General features: G+C 58.1%; 1 protein-coding gene across 1 annotated transcript in view; it reads left to right on the top strand.

The window, feature by feature from the left end:
* The window catches only part of LOC121819176 (mucin-19-like), a 67,487-nt gene that overhangs the window by 8,837 nt on the left and 39,144 nt on the right, over positions 1-19,506 (top strand). The window contains 52 exon segments of the mRNA XM_042247333.2: positions 3-804; positions 807-893; positions 896-996; positions 999-1,038; positions 1,041-1,550; positions 1,553-1,798; positions 1,801-2,148; positions 2,151-2,273; positions 2,276-2,842; positions 2,845-2,925; positions 2,928-3,137; positions 3,140-3,529; positions 3,532-3,813; positions 3,816-3,881; positions 3,884-3,969; positions 3,972-4,011; positions 4,014-4,198; positions 4,200-4,392; positions 4,395-4,523; positions 4,526-4,996; positions 4,999-5,508; positions 5,511-5,861; positions 5,864-5,949; positions 5,952-6,111; positions 6,114-6,503; positions 6,506-6,945; positions 6,948-6,987; positions 6,990-7,106; positions 7,109-7,231; positions 7,234-7,940; positions 7,943-8,476; positions 8,478-8,850; positions 8,853-8,923; positions 8,925-8,970; positions 8,973-9,833; positions 9,836-9,865; positions 9,868-9,920; positions 9,923-10,663; positions 10,665-11,093; positions 11,095-11,893; positions 11,896-13,170; positions 13,173-14,869; positions 14,872-14,914; positions 14,917-15,702; positions 15,705-15,859; positions 15,862-15,901; positions 15,904-16,694; positions 16,696-16,843; positions 16,846-16,996; positions 17,531-17,753; positions 17,957-18,242; positions 18,583-19,456. Coding sequence (XP_042103267.2) covers positions 3-804; positions 807-893; positions 896-996; positions 999-1,038; positions 1,041-1,550; positions 1,553-1,798; positions 1,801-2,148; positions 2,151-2,273; positions 2,276-2,842; positions 2,845-2,925; positions 2,928-3,137; positions 3,140-3,529; positions 3,532-3,813; positions 3,816-3,881; positions 3,884-3,969; positions 3,972-4,011; positions 4,014-4,198; positions 4,200-4,392; positions 4,395-4,523; positions 4,526-4,996; positions 4,999-5,508; positions 5,511-5,861; positions 5,864-5,949; positions 5,952-6,111; positions 6,114-6,503; positions 6,506-6,945; positions 6,948-6,987; positions 6,990-7,106; positions 7,109-7,231; positions 7,234-7,940; positions 7,943-8,476; positions 8,478-8,850; positions 8,853-8,923; positions 8,925-8,970; positions 8,973-9,833; positions 9,836-9,865; positions 9,868-9,920; positions 9,923-10,663; positions 10,665-11,093; positions 11,095-11,893; positions 11,896-13,170; positions 13,173-14,869; positions 14,872-14,914; positions 14,917-15,702; positions 15,705-15,859; positions 15,862-15,901; positions 15,904-16,694; positions 16,696-16,843; positions 16,846-16,996; positions 17,531-17,753; positions 17,957-18,242; positions 18,583-19,456 — 18,287 coding nt within the window.

Genomic DNA, 19,506 nt, shown 5'->3' with positions numbered 1-19,506 from the left:
GACCTCCTGTCAGTTCAGAGCCCACCGTCACCCTATCTGGAGCAACGGGGACTGATTTCATAAGATCTGGGACCAGCTTACCTTTATCTGGAGGAGCAGTGAGCCCTGGATCATCACCAGGAGGGTCATCAGCAACTGCAGGACCTGGCGTCGGTGCAGAAACCCCTGTCCAGGTTTCTGGAGCAACAGGGACTGATGCCTTCCGATCTGGAACCAGCGTACCTCTATCCGGAGCAGCAGTGAGCCCTGGATCCTCAGCAGGAAGGTCGGGAGCAACTGCAGTATCTAGTGAGGGTTCTCAGCCCACTGTCGCCTTCTCTGGAGCCACAGGGACTACGGCTGGGCAATCCGGCACCCGTTTCTCCTCCGCTGGAATACCCGCGACACCTGGATCAACCACAGGAAGGTCAGCAGGAGCGGGGACAGCGGGTGTAGATTCCCAGCAAACTGCCAGATTAGCTGCAGCTGCAGGGACGGCTGCTGGAGGACTGGGAACCAGTGTGCCTTCAGCTGAAACATCAGGAAGCAGGTCATCCGTACCTGGAGGGTCAGCAACCCTCAACAACCTGGCGCACTTTCCGAGTCCACCACCCTAATTGCCTGGGGTTACAGGAACGAGTGCTGTAACAGGCTCTGAGCCCGGTCTACCTTCAACTGGAGTATCAGGCTTGCCTGGCTCCACACCAGGAGGATCTGCAGCAACCGGAAGAAGTGGTGCAGGGTCAGCGGCTACTGCCCCATTCTCAGGAGAAACCAGGACCACTGTTATATCAGGAACCAACGTACCTGTCTCTGGAGCACCAGTGACCCTGGATCATCAGCAGGAAGTTCGGAAGCAACCGGAACGCGTGGTCAAGGTCCAGGGACCACTTCCCCATCGTCTGGAGCAACAGGGGCACTGTTATAGGGTCAGGAACCAGCGTACCTTTATCTGGAGCACCTGGAACCCCTGAACCATCCACCGCAGGAGCAGGAGCAGGAGCAGGAGCAAGGGGAGACCTCCTGTCAGTTCAGAGCCCACCGTCACCCTATCTGGAGCAACGGGACTGATTTCATAAGATCTGGGACCAGCTTACCTTTATCTGGAGGAGCAGTGAGCCCTGGATCATCACCAGGAGGGTCATCAGCAACTGCAGGACCTGGCGTCGGTGCAGAAACCCCTGTCCAGGTTTCTGGAGCAACAGGGACTGATGCCTTCCGATCTGGAACCAGCGTACCTCTATCCGGAGCAGCAGTGAGCCCTGGATCCTCAGCAGGAAGGTCGGGAGCAACTGCAGTATCTAGTGAGGGTTCTCAGCCCACTGTCGCCTTCTCTGGAGCCACAGGGACTACGGCTGGGCAATCCGGCACCCGTTTCTCCTCCGCTGGAATACCCGCGACACCTGGATCAACCACAGGAAGGTCAGCAGGAGCGGGGACAGCGGGTGTAGATTCCCAGCAAACTGCCAGATTAGCTGCAGCTGCAGGGACGGCTGCTGGAGGACTGGGAACCAGTGTGCCTTCAGCTGAAACATCAGGAAGCAGGTCATCCGTACCTGGAGGGTCAGCAACCCTCAACAACCTGGCGCACTTTCCGAGTCCACCACCCAATTGCCTGGGGTTACAGGAACGAGTGCTGTAACAGGCTCTGAGCCCGGTCTACCTTCAGCTGGAGTATCAGGCTTGCCTGGCTCCACACCAGGAGGATCTGCAGCAACCGGAAGAAGTGGTGCAGGGTCAGCGGCTACTGCCCCATTCTCAGGAGAAACCAGGACCACTGTAATATCAGGAACCAACGTACCTGTCTCTGGAGCACCAGTGACCCTGGATCATCAGCAGGAAGTTCGGAAGCAACCGGAACGCGTGGTCAAGGTCCAGGGACCACTTCCCCATCGTCTGGAGCAACAGGGGCACCTGTTATAGGGTCAGGAACCAGCGTACCTTTATCTGGAGCACCTGGAACCCCTGAACCATCCACCGCAGGAGCAGGAGCAGGAGCAAGGGGGAGACCTCCTGTCAGTTCAGAGCCCACCGTCACCCTATCTGGAGCAACGGGGACTGATTTCATAAGATCTGGGACCAGCTTACCTTTATCTGGAGGAGCAGTGAGCCCTGGATCATCACCAGGAGGGTCATCAGCAACTGCAGGACCTGGCGTCGGTGCAGAAACCCTGTCCAGGTTTCTGGAGCAACAGGGACTGATGCCTTCCGATCTGGAACCAGCGTACCTCTATCCGGAGCAGCAGTGAGCCCTGGATCCTCAGCAGGAAGGTCGGGAGCAACTGCAGTATCTAGTGAGGTTCTCAGCCCACTGTCGCCTTCTCTGGAGCCACAGGGACTACGGCTGGGCAATCCGGCACCCGTTTCTCCTCCGCTGGAATACCCGCGACACCTGGATCAACCACAGGAAGGTCAGCAGGAGCGGGGACAGCGGGTGTAGATTCCCAGCAAACTGCCAGATTAGCTGCAGCTGCAGGGACGGCTGCTGGAGGACTGGGAACCAGTGTGCCTTCAGCTGAAACATCAGGAAGCAGGTCATCCGTACCTGGAGGGTCAGCAACCCCTCAACAACCTGGCGCACTTTCCGAGTCCACCACCCAATTGCCTGGGGTTACAGGAACGAGTGCTGTAACAGGCTCTGAGCCCGGTCTACCTTCAACTGGAGTATCAGGCTTGCCTGGCTCCACACCAGGAGGATCTGCAGCAACCGGAAGAAGTGGTGCAGGGTCAGCGGCTACTGCCCCATTCTCAGGAGAAACCAGGACCACTGTAATATCAGGAACCAACGTACCTGTCTCTGGAGCACCAGTGACCCCTGGATCATCAGCAGGAAGTTCGGAAGCAACCGGAACGCGTGGTCAAGGTCCAGGACCACTTCCCCATCGTCTGGAGCAACAGGGGCACCTGTTATAGGGTCAGGAACCAGCGTACCTTTATCTGGAGCACCTGGAACCCTGAACCATCCACCGCAGGAGCAGGAGCAGGAGCAAGGGGGAGACCTCCTGTCAGTTCAGAGCCCACCGTCACCCTATCTGGAGCAACGGGGACTGATTTCATAAGATCTGGGACCAGCTTACCTTTATCTGGAGGAGCAGTGAGCCCTGGATCATCACCAGGAGGGTCATCAGCAACTGCAGGACCTGGCGTCGGTGCAGAAACCCTGTCCAGGTTTCTGGAGCAACAGGGACTGATGCCTTCCGATCTGGAACCAGCGTACCTCTATCCGGAGCAGCAGTGAGCCCTGGATCCTCAGCAGGAAGGTCGGGAGCAACTGCAGTATCTAGTGAGGGTTCTCAGCCCACTGTCGCCTTCTCTGGAGCCACAGGGACTACGGCTGGGCAATCCGGCACCCGTTTCTCCTCCGCTGGAATACCCGCGACACCTGGATCAACCACAGGAAGGTCAGCAGGAGCGGGGACAGCGGGTGTAGATTCCCAGCAAACTGCCAGATTAGCTGCAGCTGCAGGGACGGCTGCTGGAGGACTGGGAACCAGTGTGCCTTCAGCTGAAACATCAGGAAGCAGGTCATCCGTACCTGGAGGGTCAGCAACCCTCAACAACCTGGCGCAATTTCCGAGTCCACCACCCAATTGCCTGGGGTTACAGGAACGAGTGCTGTAACAGGCTCTGAGCCCGGTCTACCTTCAACTGGAGTATCAGGCTTGCCTGGCTCCACACCAGGAGGATCTGCAGCAACCGGAAGAAGTGGTGCAGGGTCAGCGGCTACTGCCCCATTCTCAGGAGAAACCAGGACCACTGTTATATCAGGAACCAACGTACCTGTCTCTGGAGCACCAGTGACCCCTGGATCATCAGCAGGAAGTTCGGAAGCAACTGAACGCGTGGTCAAGGTCCAGGGACCACTTCCCCATCGTCTGGAGCAACAGGGGCACCTGTTATAGGTCAGGAACCAGCGTACCTTTATCTGGAGCACCTGGAACCCCTGAACCATCCACCGCAGGAGCAGGAGCAGGAGCAGGAGCAAGGGGAGACCTCCTGTCAGTTCAGAGCCCACCGTCACCCTATCTGGAGCAACGGGACTGATTTCATAAGATCTGGGACCAGCTTACCTTTATCTGGAGGAGCAGTGAGCCCTGGATCATCACCAGGAGGGTCATCAGCAACTGCAGGACCTGGCGTCGGTGCAGAAACCCCTGTCCAGGTTTCTGGAGCAACAGGGACTGATGCCTTCCGATCTGGAACCAGCGTACCTCTATCCGGGAGCAGCAGTGAGCCCTGGATCCTCAGCAGGAAGGTCGGGAGCAACTGCAGTATCTAGTGAGGGTTCTCAGCCCACTGTCGCCTTCTCTGGAGCCACAGGGACTACGGCTGGGCAATCCGGCACCCGTTTCTCCTCCGCTGGAATACCCGCGACACCTGGATCAACCACAGGAAGGTCAGCAGGAGCGGGGACAGCGGTGTAGATTCCCAGCAAACTGCCAGATTAGCTGCAGCTGCAGGGACGGCTGCTGGAGGACTGGGAACCAGTGTGCCTTCAGCTGAAACATCAGGAAGCAGGTCATCCGTACCTGGAGGGTCAGCAACCCTCAACAACCTGGCGCACTTTCCGAGTCCACCACCCAATTGCCTGGGGTTACAGGAACGAGTGCTGTAACAGGCTCTGAGCCCGGTCTACCTTCAACTGGAGTATCAGGCTTGCCTGGCTCCACACCAGGAGGATCTGCAGCAACCGGAAGAAGTGGTGCAGGGTCAGCGGCTACTGCCCCATTCTCAGGAGAAACCAGGACCACTGTAATATCAGGAACCAACGTACCTGTCTCTGGAGCACCAGTGACCCCTGGATCATCAGCAGGAAGTTCGGAAGCAACCGGAACGCGTGGTCAAGGTCCAGGGACCACTTCCCCATCGTCTGGAGCAACAGGGGCACCTGTTATAGGGTCAGGAACCAGCGTACCTTTATCTGGAGCACCTGGAACCCCTGAACCATCCACCGCAGGAGCAGGAGCAAGGGGGAGACCTCCTGTCAGTTCAGAGCCCACCGTCACCCTATCTGGAGCAACGGGACTGATTTCATAAGATCTGGGACCAGCTTACCTTTATCTGGAGGAGCAGTGAGCCCTGGATCATCACCAGGAGGGTCATCAGCAACTGCAGGACCTGGCGTCGGTGCAGAAACCCCTGTCCAGGTTTCTGGAGCAACAGGGACTGATGCCTTCCGATCTGGAACCAGCGTACCTCTATCCGGAGCAGCAGTGAGCCCTGGATCCTCAGCAGGAAGGTCGGGAGCAACTGCAGTATCTAGTGAGGGTTCTCAGCCCACTGTCGCCTTCTCTGGAGCCACAGGGACTACGGCTGGGCAATCCGGCACCCGTTTCTCCTCCGCTGGAATACCCGCGACACCTGGATCAACCACAGGAAGGTCAGCAGGAGCGGGGACAGCGGGTGTAGATTCCCAGCAAACTGCCAGATTAGCTGCAGCTGCAGGGACGGCTGCTGGAGGACTGGGAACCAGTGTGCCTTCAGCTGAAACATCAGGAAGCAGGTCATCCGTACCTGGAGGGTCAGCAACCCTCAACAACCTGGCGCACTTTCCGAGTCCACCACCCTGTTGCCTGGGGTTACAGGAACGAGTGCTGTAACAGGCTCTGAGCCCGGTCTACCTTCAACTGGAGTATCAGGCTTGCCTGGCTCCACACCAGGAGGATCTGCAGCAACCGGAAGAAGTGGTGCAGGGTCAGCGGCTACTGCCCCATTCTCAGGAGAAACCAGGACCACTGTAATATCAGGAACCAACGTACCTGTCTCTGGAGCACCAGTGACCCCTGGATCATCAGCAGGAAGTTCGGAAGCAACCGGAACTCGTGGTCAAGGTCCAGGGACCACTTCCCCATCGTCTGGAGCAACAGGGGCACCTGTTATAGGTCAGGAACCAGCGTACCTTTATCTGGAGCACCTGGAACCCCTGAACCATCCACCGCAGGAGCAGGAGCAGGAGCAGGAGCAAGGGGAGACCTCCTGTCAGTTCAGAGCCCACCGTCACCCTATCTGGAGCAACGGGGACTGATTTCATAAGATCTGGGACCAGCTTACCTTTATCTGGAGGAGCAGTGAGCCCTGGATCATCACCAGGAGGGTCATCAGCAACTGCAGGACCTGGCGTCGGTGCAGAAACCCTGTCCAGGTTTCTGGAGCAACAGGGACTGATGCCTTCCGATCTGGAACCAGCGTACCTCTATCCGGAGCAGCAGTGAGCCCTGGATCCTCAGCAGGAAGGTCGGGAGCAACTGCAGTATCTAGTGAGGGTTCTCAGCCCACTGTCGCCTTCTCTGGAGCCACAGGGACTACGGCTGGGCAATCCGGCACCCGTTTCTCCTCCGCTGGAATACCCGCGACACCTGGATCAACCACAGGAAGGTCAGCAGGAGCGGGGACAGCGGGTGTAGATTCCCAGCAAACTGCCAGATTAGCTGCAGCTGCAGGGACGGCTGCTGGAGGACTGGGAACCAGTGTGCCTTCAGCTGAAACATCAGGAAGCAGGTCATCCGTACCTGGAGGGTCAGCAACCCTCAACAACCTGGCGCACTTTCCGAGTCCACCACCCAATTGCCTGGGGTTACAGGAACGAGTGCTGTAACAGGCTCTGAGCCCGGTCTACCTTCAACTGGAGTATCAGGCTTGCCTGGCTCCACACCAGGAGGATCTGCAGCAACCGGAAGAAGTGGTGCAGGGTCAGCGGCTACTGCCCCATTCTCAGGAGAAACCAGGACCACTGTTATATCAGGAACCAACGTACCTGTCTCTGGAGCACCAGTGACCCCTGGATCATCAGCAGGAAGTTCGGAAGCAACCGGAACGCGTGGTCAAGGTCCAGGGACCACTTCCCCATCGTCTGGAGCAACAGGGGCACCTGTTATAGGGTCAGGAACCAGCGTACCTTTATCTGGAGCACCTGGAACCCCTGAACCATCCACCGCAGGAGCAGGAGCAGGAGCAGGAGCAAGGGGAGACCTCCTGTCAGTTCAGAGCCCACCGTCACCCTATCTGGAGCAACGGGACTGATTTCATAAGATCTGGGACCAGCTTACCTTTATCTGGAGGAGCAGTGAGCCCTGGATCATCACCAGGAGGGTCATCAGCAACTGCAGGACCTGGCGTCGGTGCAGAAACCCTGTCCAGGTTTCTGGAGCAACAGGGACTGATGCCTTCCGATCTGGAACCAGCGTACCTCTATCCGGAGCAGCAGTGAGCCCTGGATCCTCAGCAGGAAGGTCGGGAGCAACTGCAGTATCTAGTGAGGTTCTCAGCCCACTGTCGCCTTCTCTGGAGCCACAGGGACTACGGCTGGGCAATCCGGCACCCGTTTCTCCTCCGCTGGAATACCCGCGACACCTGGATCAACCACAGGAAGGTCAGCAGGAGCGGGGACAGCGGGTGTAGATTCCCAGCAAACTGCCAGATTAGCTGCAGCTGCAGGGACGGCTGCTGGAGGACTGGGAACCAGTGTGCCTTCAGCTGAAACATCAGGAAGCAGGTCATCCGTACCTGGAGGGTCAGCAACCCCTCAACAACCTGGCGCACTTTCCGAGTCCACCACCCTGTTGCCTGGGGTTACAGGAACGAGTGCTGTAACAGGCTCTGAGCCCGGTCTACCTTCAACTGGAGTATCAGGCTTGCCTGGCTCCACACCAGGAGGATCTGCAGCAACCGGAAGAAGTGGTGCAGGGTCAGCGGCTACTGCCCCATTCTCAGGAGAAACCAGGACCACTGTAATATCAGGAACCAACGTACCTGTCTCTGGAGCACCAGTGACCCCTGGATCATCAGCAGGAAGTTCGGAAGCAACCGGAACGCGTGGTCAAGGTCCAGGGACCACTTCCCCATCGTCTGGAGCAACAGGGGCACCTGTTATAGGGTCAGGAACCAGCGTACCTTTATCTGGAGCACCTGGAACCCCTGAACCATCCACCGCAGGAGCAGGAGCAGGAGCAGGAGCAAGGGGAGACCTCCTGTCAGTTCAGAGCCCACCGTCACCCTATCTGGAGCAACGGGGACTGATTTCATAAGATCTGGGACCAGCTTACCTTTATCTGGAGGAGCAGTGAGCCCTGGATCATCACCAGGAGGGTCATCAGCAACTGCAGGACCTGGCGTCGGTGCAGAAACCCCTGTCCAGGTTTCTGGAGCAACAGGGACTGATGCCTTCCGATCTGGAACCAGCGTACCTCTATCCGGAGCAGCAGTGAGCCCTGGATCCTCAGCAGGAAGGTCGGGAGCAACTGCAGTATCTAGTGAGGGTTCTCAGCCCACTGTCGCCTTCTCTGGAGCCACAGGGACTACGGCTGGGCAATCCGGCACCCGTTTCTCCTCCGCTGGAATACCCGCGACACCTGGATCAACCACAGGAAGGTCAGCAGGAGCGGGGACAGCGGGTGTAGATTCCCAGCAAACTGCCAGATTAGCTGCAGCTGCAGGGACGGCTGCTGGAGGACTGGGAACCAGTGTGCCTTCAGCTGAAACATCAGGAAGCAGGTCATCCAGTACCTGGAGGGTCAGCAACCCCTCAACAACCTGGCGCACTTTCCGAGTCCACCACCCTGTTGCCTGGGGTTACAGGAACGAGTGCTGTAACAGGCTCTGAGCCCGGTCTACCTTCAACTGGAGTATCAGGCTTGCCTGGCTCCACACCAGGAGGATCTGCAGCAACCGGAAGAAGTGGTGCAGGGTCAGCGGCTACTGCCCCATTCTCAGGAGAAACCAGGACCACTGTAATATCAGGAACCAACGTACCTGTCTCTGGAGCACCAGTGACCCCTGGATCATCAGCAGGAAGTTCGGAAGCAACCGGAACGCGTGGTCAAGGTCCAGGGACCACTTCCCCATCGTCTGGAGCAACAGGGGCACCTGTTATAGGTCAGGAACCAGCGTACCTTTATCTGGAGCACCTGGAACCCCTGAACCATCCACCGCAGGAGCAGGAGCAAGTGGGGAGACCTCCTGTCAGTTCAGAGCCCACCGTCACCCTATCTGGAGCAACGGGACTGATTTCATAAGATCTGGGACCAGCTTACCTTTATCTGGAGGAGCAGTGAGCCCTGGATCATCACCAGGAGGGTCATCAGCAACTGCAGGACCTGTGGTGCAGAAACCCCTGTCCAGGTTTCTGGAGCCAACAGGGACTGATGCCTTCCGATCTGGAACCAGCGTACCTCTATCCGGAGCAGCAGTGAGCCCTGGATCCTCAGCAGGAAGGTCGGGAGCAACTGCAGTATCTAGTGAGGGTTCTCAGCCCACTGTCGCCTTCTCTGGAGCCACAGGGACTACGGCTGGGCAATCCGGCACCCGTTTCTCCTCCGCTGGAATACCCGCGACACCTGGATCAACCACAGGAAGGTCAGCAGGAGCGGGGACAGCGGGTGTAGATTCCCAGCAAACTGCCAGATTAGCTGCAGCTGCAGGGACGGCTGCTGGAGGACTGGGAACCAGTGTGCCTTCAGCTGAAACATCAGGAAGCAGGTCATCCGTACCTGGAGGGTCAGCAACCCCTCAACAACCTGGCGCACTTTCCGAGTCCACCACCCTGTTGCCTGGGGTTACAGGAACGAGTGCTGTAACAGGCTCTGAGCCCGGTCTACCTTCAACTGGAGTATCAGGCTTGCCTGGCTCCACACCAGGAGGATCTGCAGCAACCGGAAGAAGTGGTGCAGGGTCAGCGGCTACTGCCCCATTCTCAGGAGAAACCAGGACCACTGTTATATCAGGAACCAACGTACCTGTCTCTGGAGCACCAGTGACCCCTGGATCATCAGCAGGAAGTTCGGAAGCAACCGGAACGCGTGGTCAAGGTCCAGGGACCACTTCCCCATCGTCTGGAGCAACAGGGGCACCTGTTATAGGTCAGGAACCAGCGTACCTTTATCTGGAGCACCTGGAACCCTGAACCATCCACCGCAGGAGCAGGAGCAGGAGCAGGAGCAAGGGGAGACCTCCTGTCAGTTCAGAGCCCACCGTCACCCCTATCTGGAGCAACGGGACTGATTTCATAAGATCTGGGACCAGCTTACCTTTATCTGGAGGAGCAGTGAGCCCTGGATCATCACCAGGAGGGTCATCAGCAACTGCAGGACCTGGCGTCGGTGCAGAAACCCCTGTCCAGGTTTCTGGAGCAACAGGGACTGATGCCTTCCGATCTGGAACCAGCGTACCTCTATCCGGAGCAGCAGTGAGCCCTGGATCCTCAGCAGGAAGGTCGGGAGCAACTGCAGTATCTAGTGAGGGTTCTCAGCCCACTGTCGCCTTCTCTGGAGCCACAGGGACTACGGCTGGGCAATCCGGCACCCGTTTCTCCTCCGCTGGAATACCCGCGACACCTGGATCAACCACAGGAAGGTCAGCAGGAGCGGGGACAGCGGGTGTAGATTCCCAGCAAACTGCCAGATTAGCTGCAGCTGCAGGGACGGCTGCTGGAGGACTGGGAACCAGTGTGCCTTCAGCTGAAACATCAGGAAGCAGGTCATCCGTACCTGGAGGGTCAGCAACCCCTCAACAACCTGGCGCACTTTCCGAGTCCACCACCCAATTGCCTGGGGTTACAGGAACGAGTGCTGTAACAGGCTCTGAGCCCGGTCTACCTTCAACTGGAGTATCAGGCTTGCCTGGCTCCACACCAGGAGGATCTGCAGCAACCGGAAGAAGTGGTGCAGGGTCAGCGGCTACTGCCCCATTCCTCAGGAGAAACCAGGACCACTGTAATATCAGGAACCAACGTACCTGTCTCTGGAGCACCAGTGACCCCTGGATCATCAGCAGGAAGTTCGGAAGCAACCGGAACGCGTGGTCAAGGTCCAGGGACCACTTCCCCATCGTCTGGAGCAACAGGGGCACCTGTTATAGGGTCAGGAACCAGCGTACCTTTATCTGGAGCACCTGGAACCCCTGAACCATCCACCGCAGGAGCAGGAGCAAGGGGGAGACCTCCTGTCAGTTCAGAGCCCACCGTCACCCTATCTGGAGCAACGGGGACTGATTTCATAAGATCTGGGACCAGCTTACCTTTATCTGGAGGAGCAGTGAGCCCTGGATCATCACCAGGAGGGTCATCAGCAACTGCAGGACCTGGCGTCGGTGCAGAAACCCCTGTCCAGGTTTCTGGAGCCAACAGGGACTGATGCCTTCCGATCTGGAACCAGCGTACCTCTATCCGGAGCAGCAGTGAGCCCTGGATCCTCAGCAGGAAGGTCGGGAGCAACTGCAGTATCTAGTGAGGGTTCTCAGCCCACTGTCGCCTTCTCTGGAGCCACAGGGACTACGGCTGGGCAATCCGGCACCCGTTTCTCCTCCGCTGGAATACCCGCGACACCTGGATCAACCACAGGAAGGTCAGCAGGAGCGGGGACAGCGGGTGTAGATTCCCAGCAAACTGCCAGATTAGCTGCAGCTGCAGGGACGGCTGCTGGAGGACTGGGAACCAGTGTGCCTTCAGCTGAAACATCAGGAAGCAGGTCATCCGTACCTGGAGGGTCAGCAACCCCTCAACAACCTGGCGCACTTTCCGAGTCCACCACCCTGTTGCCTGGGGTTACAGGAACGAGTGCTGTAACAGGCTCTGAGCCCGGTCTACCTTCAACTGGAGTATCAGGCTTGCCTGGCTCCACACCAGGAGGATCTGCAGCAACCGGAAGAAGTGGTGCAGGGTCAGCGGCTACTGCCCCATTCTCAGGAGAAACCAGGACCACTGTAATATCAGGAACCAACGTACCTGTCTCTGGAGCACCAGTGACCCCTGGATCATCAGCAGGAAGTTCGGAAGCAACCGGAACGCGTGGTCAAGGTCCAGGGACCACTTCCCCATCGTCTGGAGCAACAGGGGCACCTGTTATAGGGTCAGGAACCAGCGTACCTTTATCTGGAGCACCTGGAACCCCTGAACCATCCACCGCAGGAGCAGGAGCAAGGGGAGACCTCCTGTCAGTTCAGAGCCCACCGTCACCCTATCTGGAGCAACGGGGACTGATTTCATAAGATCTGGGACCAGCTTACCTTTATCTGGAGGAGCAGTGAGCCCTGGATCATCACCAGGAGGGTCATCAGCAACTGCAGGACCTGGTGCCGGTGCAGAAACCCCTGTCCAGGTTTCTGGAGCAACAGGGACTGATGCCTTCCGATCTGGAACCAGCGTACCTCTATCCGGAGCAGCAGTGAGCCCTGGATCCTCAGCAGGAAGGTCGGGAGCAACTGCAGTATCTAGTGAGGGTTCTCAGCCCACTGTCGCCTTCTCTGGAGCCACAGGGACTACGGCTGGGCAATCCGGCACCCGTTTCTCCTCCGCTGGAATACCCGCGACACCTGGATCAACCACAGGAAGGTCAGCAGGAGCGGGGACAGCGGGTGTAGATTCCCAGCAAACTGCCAGATTAGCTGCAGCTGCAGGGACGGCTGCTGGAGGACTGGGAACCAGTGTGCCTTCAGCTGAAACATCAGGAAGCAGGTCATCCGTACCTGGAGGGTCAGCAACCCCTCAACAACCTGGCGCACTTTCCGAGTCCACCACCCTGTTGCCTGGGGTTACAGGAACGAGTGCTGTAACAGGCTCTGAGCCCGGTCTACCTTCAACTGGAGTATCAGGCTTGCCTGGCTCCACACCAGGAGGATCTGCAGCAACCGGAAGAAGTGGTGCAGGGTCAGCGGCTACTGCCCCATTCTCAGGAGAAACCAGGACCACTGTAATATCAGGAACCAACGTACCTGTCTCTGGAGCACCAGTGACCCCTGGATCATCAGCAGGAAGTTCGGAAGCAACCGGAACGCGTGGTCAAGGTCCAGGGACCACTTCCCCATCGTCTGGAGCAACAGGGGCACCTGTTATAGGGTCAGGAACCAGCGTACCTTTATCTGGAGCACCTGGAACCCCTGAACCATCCACCGCAGGAGCAGGAGCAAGGGGGAGACCTCCTGTCAGTTCAGAGCCCACCGTCACCCTATCTGGAGCAACGGGGACTGATTTCATAAGATCTGGGACCAGCTTACCTTTATCTGGAGGAGCAGTGAGCCCTGGATCATCACCAGGAGGGTCATCAGCAACTGCAGGACCTGGTGTAGGTGCAGAAACCCCTGTCCAGGTTTCTGGAGCAACAGGGACTGATGCCTTCAGATCTGGAACCAGCGTACCTCTATCCGGAGCAGCAGTGAGCCCTGGATCCTCAGCAGGAAGGTCGGGAGCAACTGCAGTATCTAGTGAGGTTCTCAGCCCACTGTCGCCTTCTCTGGAGCCACAGGGACTACGGCTGGGCAATCCGGCACCCGTTTCTCCTCCGCTGGAATACCCGCGACACCTGGATCAACCACAGGAAGGTCAGCAGGAGCGGGGACAGCGGGTGTAGATTCCCAGCAAACTGCCAGATTAGCTGCAGCTGCAGGGACGGCTGCTGGAGGACTGGGAACCAGTGTGCCTTCAGCTGAAACATCAGGAAGCAGGTCATCCGTACCTGGAGGGTCAGCAACCCCTCAACAACCTGGCGCACTTTCCGAGTCCACCACCCAATTGCCTGGGGTTACAGGAACGAGTGCTGTAACAGGCTCTGAGCCCGGTCTACCTTCAACTGGAGTATCAGGCTTGCCTGGCTCCACACCAGGAGGATCTGCAGCAACCGGAAGAAGTGGTGCAGGGTCAGCGGCTACTGCCCCATTCTCAGGAGAAACCAGGACCACTGTTATATCAGGAACCAACGTACCTGTCTCTGGAGCACCAGTGACCCCTGGATCATCAGCAGGAAGTTCGGAAGCAACCGGAACGCGTGGTCAAGGTCCAGGGACCACTTCCCCATCGTCTGGAGCAACAGGGGCACCTGTTATAGGGTCAGGAACCAGCGTACCTTTATCTGGAGCACCTGGAACCCCTGAACCATCCACCGCAGGAGCAGGAGCAGGAGCAGGAGCAAGGGGGAGACCTCCTGTCAGTTCAGAGCCCACCGTCACCCTATCTGGAGCAACGGGGACTGATTTCATAAGATCTGGGACCAGCTTACCTTTATCTGGAGGAGCAGTGAGCCCTGGATCATCACCAGGAGGGTCATCAGCAACTGCAGGACCTGGCGTCGGTGCAGAAACCCCTGTCCAGGTTTCTGGAGCAACAGGGACTGATGCCTTCCGATCTGGAACCAGCGTACCTCTATCCGGAGCAGCAGTGAGCCCTGGATCCTCAGCAGGAAGGTCGGGAGCAACTGCAGTATCTAGTGAGGGTTCTCAGCCCACTGTCGCCTTCTCTGGAGCCACAGGGACTACGGCTGGGCAATCCGGCACCCGTTTCTCCTCCGCTGGAATACCCGCGACACCTGGATCAACCACAGGAAGGTCAGCAGGAGCGGGGACAGCGGGTGTAGATTCCCAGCAAACTGCCAGATTAGCTGCAGCTGCAGGGACGGCTGCTGGAGGACTGGGAACCAGTGTGCCTTCAGCTGAAACATCAGGAAGCAGGTCATCCGTACCTGGAGGGTCAGCAACCCCTCAACAACCTGGCGCACTTTCCGAGTCCACCACCCTGTTGCCTGGGGTTACAGGAACGAGTGCTGTAACAGGCTCTGAGCCCGGTCTACCTTCAACTGGAGTATCAGGCTTGCCTGGCTCCACACCAGGAGGATCTGCAGCAACCGGAAGAAGTGGTGCAGGGTCAGCGGCTACTGCCCCATTCTCAGGAGAAACCAGGACCACTGTAATATCAGGAACCAACGTACCTGTCTCTGGAGCACCAGTGACCCCTGGATCATCAGCAGGAAGTTCGGAAGCAACCGGAACGCGTGGTCAAGGTCCAGGGACCACTTCCCCATCGTCTGGAGCAACAGGGGCACCTGTTATAGGGTCAGGAACCAGCGTACCTTTATCTGGAGCACCTGGAACCCCTGAACCATCCACCGCAGGAGCAGGAGCAGGAGCAAGGGGAGACCTCCTGTCAGTTCAGAGCCCACCGTCACCCTATCTGGAGCAACGGGACTGATTTCATAAGATCTGGGACCAGCTTACCTTTATCTGGAGGAGCAGTGAGCCCTGGATCATCACCAGGAGGGTCATCAGCAACTGCAGGACCTGGCGTCGGTGCAGAAACCCCTGTCCAGGTTTCTGGAGCAACAGGGACTGATGCCTTCCGATCTGGAACCAGCGTACCTCTATCCGGAGCAGCAGTGAGCCCTGGATCCTCAGCAGGAAGGTCGGGAGCAACTGCAGTATCTAGTGAGGGTTCTCAGCCCACTGTCGCCTTCTCTGGAGCCACAGGGACTACGGCTGGGCAATCCGGCACCCGTTTCTCCTCCGCTGGAATACCCGCGACACCTGGATCAACCACAGGAAGGTCAGCAGGAGCGGGGACAGCGGGTGTAGATTCCCAGCAAACTGCCAGATTAGCTGCAGCTGCAGGGACGGCTGCTGGAGGACTGGGAACCAGTGTGCCTTCAGCTGAAACATCAGGAAGCAGGTCATCCGTACCTGGAGGGTCAGCAACCCCTCAACAACCTGGCGCACTTTCCGAGTCCACCACCCTATTGCCTGGGGTTACAGGAACGAGTGCTGTAATAGGCTCTGAGCCCGGTCTACCTTCAACTGGAGTATCAGGCTTGCCTGGCTCCACACCAGGAGGATCTGCAGCAACCGGAAGAAGTGGTGCAGGGTCAGCGGCTACTGCCCCATTCTCAGGAGAAACCAGGACCACTGTTATATCAGGAACCAACGTACCTGTCTCTGGAGCACCAGTGACCCCTGGATCATCAGCAGGAAGTTCGAGGCAACCGGAACGCGTGGTCAAGGTCCAGGGACCACTTCCCCATCGTCTGGAGCAACAGGGGCACCTGTTATAGGGTCAGGAACCAGCACACCTTTATCTGGAGCACCTGGAACCCCTGAACCATCCACCGCAGGAGCAGGAGCAAGTGGGGGAGACCTCCTGTCAGTTCAGAGCCCACCGTCACCCTATCTGGAGCAACGGGACTGATTTCATAAGATCTGGGACCAGCTTACCTTTATCTGGAGGAGCAGTGAGCCCTGGATCATCACCAGGAGGGTCATCAGCAACTGCAGGACCTGGCGTCGGTGCAGAAACCCCTGTCCAGGTTTCTGGAGCAACAGGGACTGATGCCTTCAGATCTGGAACCAGCGTACCTCTATCCGGAGCAGCAGTGAGCCCTGGATCATCAGCAGGAAGGTCGGGAGCAACTGCAGTATCTAGTGAGGGTTCTCAGCCCACTGTCGCCTTCTCTGGAGCCACAGGGACTACGGCTGGGCAATCCGGCACCCGTTTCTCCTCCGCTGGAATACCCGCGACACCTGGATCAACCACAGGAAGGTCAGCAGGAGCGGGGACAGCGGGTGTAGATTCCCAGCAAACTGCCAGATTAGCTGCAGCTGCAGGGACGGCTGCTGGAGGACTGGGAACCAGTGTGCCTTCAGCTGAAACATCAGGAAGCAGGTCATCCGTACCTGGAGGGTCAGCAACCCCTCAACAACCTGGCGCACTTTCCGAGTCCACCACCCTATTGCCTGGGGTTACAGGAACGAGTGCTGTAATAGGCTCTGAGCCCGGTCTACCTTCAACTGGAGTATCAGGCTTGCCTGGCTCCACACCAGGAGGATCTGCAGCAACCGGAAGAAGTGGTGCAGGGTCAGCGGCTACTGCCCCATTCTCAGGAGAAACCAGGACCACTGTAATATCAGGAACCAACGTACCTGTCTCTGGAGCACCAGTGACCCCTGGATCATCAGCAGGAAGGTCGGGAAGCAACCGGAACGCGTGGTCAAGGTCCAGGGACCACTTCCCCATCGTCTGGAGCAACAGGGGCACCTGTTATAGGGTCAGGAACCAGCGTACCTTTATCTGGAGCACCTGGAACCCCTGAACCATCCACCGCAGGAGCAGGAGCAAGGGGAGACCTCCTGTCAGTTCAGAGCCCACCGTCACCCTATCTGGAGCAACGGGGACTGATTTCATAAGATCTGGGACCAGCTTGCCTTTATCTGGAGGAGCAGTGAGCCCTGGATCATCACCAGGAGGGTCATCAGCAACTGCAGGACCTGGCCGGTGCAGAAACCCCTGTCCAGGTTTCTGGAGCAACAGGGACTGATGCCTTCCGATCTGGAACCAGCGTACCTCTATCCGGAGCAGCAGTGAGCCCTGGATCCTCAGCAGGAAGGTCGGGAGCAACTGCAGTATCTAGTGAGGGTTCTCAGCCCACTGTCGCCTTCTCTGGAGCCACAGGGACTACGGCTGGGCAATCTGGCACCCGTTTCTCCTCCGCTGGAATACCCGCGACACCTGGATCAACCACAGGAAGGTCAGCAGGAGCGGGGACAGCGGGTGTAGATTCCCAGCAAACTGCCAGATTAGCTGCAGCTGCAGGGACGGCTGCTGGAGGACTGGGAACCAGTGTGCCTTCAGCTGAAACATCAGGAAGCAGGTCATCCGTACCTGGAGGGTCAGCAACCCCTCAACAACCTGGCGCACTTTCCGAGTCCACCACCCTGTTGCCTGGGGTTACAGGAACGAGTGCTGTAACAGGCTCTGAGCCCGGTCTACCTTCAACTGGAGTATCAGGCTTGCCTGGCTCCACACCAGGAGGATCTGCAGCAACCGGAAGAAGTGGTGCAGGGTCAGCGGCTACTGCCCCATTCTCAGGAGAAACCAGGACCACTGTAATATCAGGAACCAACGTACCTGTCTCTGGAGCACCAGTGACCCCTGGATCATCAGCAGGAAGTTCGGAAGCAACCGGAACGCGTGGTCAAGGTCCAGGGACCACTTCCCCATCGTCTGGAGCAACAGGGGCACCTGTTATAGGGTCAGGAACCAGCGTACCTTTATCTGGAGCACCTGGAACCCCTGAACCATCCACCGCAGGAGCAGGAGCAGGAGCAAGGGGGAGACCTCCTGTCAGTTCAGAGCCCACCGTCACCCTATCTGGAGCAACGGGGACTGATTTCATAAGATCTGGGACCAGCTTACCTTTATCTGGAGGAGCAGTGAGCCCTGGATCATCACCAGGAGGGTCATCAGCAACTGCAGGACCTGGCGTCGGTGCAGAAACCCCTGTCCAGGTTTCTGGAGCCAACAGGGACTGATGCCTTCCGATCTGGAACCAGCGTACCTCTATCCGGAGCAGCAGTGAGCCCTGGATCCTCAGCAGGAAGGTCGGGAGCAACTGCAGTATCTAGTGAGGTTCTCAGCCCACTGTCGCCTTCTCTGGAGCCACAGGGACTACGGCTGGACAATCCGGCACCCGTTTCTCCTCCGCTGGAATACCCGCGACACCTGGATCAACCACAGGAAGGTCAGCAGGAGCGGGGACAGCGGGTGTAGATTCCCAGCAAACTGCCAGATTAGCTGCAGCTGCAGGGACGGCTGCTGGAGGACTGGGAACCAGTGTGCCTTCAGCTGAAACATCAGGAAGCAGGTCATCCGTACCTGGAGGGTCAGCAACCCCTCAACAACCTGGCGCACTTTCCGAGTCCACCACCCTGTTGCCTGGGGTTACAGGAACGAGTGCTGAATAGGCTCTGAGCCCGGTCTACCTTCAACTGGAGTATCAGGCTTGCCTGGCTCCACACCAGGAGGATCTGCAGCAACCGGAAGAAGTGGTGCAGGGTCAGCGGCTACTGCCCCATTCTCAGGAGAAACCAGGACCACTGTAATATCAGGAACCAACGTACCTGTCTCTGGAGCACCAGTGACCCCTGGATCATCGGCAGGAAGTTCGGAAGCAACCGGAACGCGTGGTCAAGGTCCAGGGACCACTTCCCCATCGTCTGGAGCAACAGGGGCACCTGTTATAGGGTCAGGAACCAGCGTACCTTTATCTGGAGCACCTGGAACCCCTGAACCATCCACCGCAGGAGCAGGAGCAGGAGCAGGAGCAAGGGGAGACCTCCTGTCAGTTCAGAGCCCACCGTCACCCCTATCTGGAGCAACGGGGACTGATTTCATAAGATCTGGGACCAGCTTACCTTTATCTGGAGGAGCAGTGAGCCCTGGATCATCACCAGGAGGGTCATCAGCAACTGCAGGACCTGGCGTCGGTGCAGAAACCCCTGTCCAGGTTTCTGGAGCAACAGGGACTGATGCCTTCAGATCTGGAACCAGCGTACCTCTATCCGGAGCAGCAGTGAGCCCTGGATCCTCAGCAGGAAGGTCGGGAGCAACTGCAGTATCTAGTGAGGGTTCTCAGCCCACTGTCGCCTTCTCTGGAGCCACAGGGACTACGGCTGGGCAATCCGGCACCCGTTTCTCCTCCGCTGGAATACCCGCGACACCTGGATCAACCACAGGAAGGTCAGCAGGAGCGGGGACAGCGGGTGTAGATTCCCAGCAAACTGCCAGATTAGCTGCAGCTGCAGGGACGGCTGCTGGAGGACTGGGAACCAGTGTGCCTTCAGCTGAAACATCAGGAAGCAGGTCATCCGTACCTGGAGGGTCAGCAACCCTCAACAACCTGGCGCACTTTCCGAGTCCACCACCCTGTTGCCTGGGGTTACAGGAACGAGTGCTGTAACAGGCTCTGAGCCCGGTCTACCTTCAACTGGAGTATCAGGCTTGCC

The sequence above is a fragment of the Ovis aries genome, chromosome 3, assembly GCF_016772045.2.
Source record: "Ovis aries strain OAR_USU_Benz2616 breed Rambouillet chromosome 3, ARS-UI_Ramb_v3.0, whole genome shotgun sequence".
NCBI lineage: Eukaryota > Metazoa > Chordata > Mammalia > Artiodactyla > Bovidae > Ovis > Ovis aries.
The sequence above is the reverse complement of the archived record's forward strand: the minus strand, read 5'-3'. Positions and strand labels throughout refer to the sequence as shown.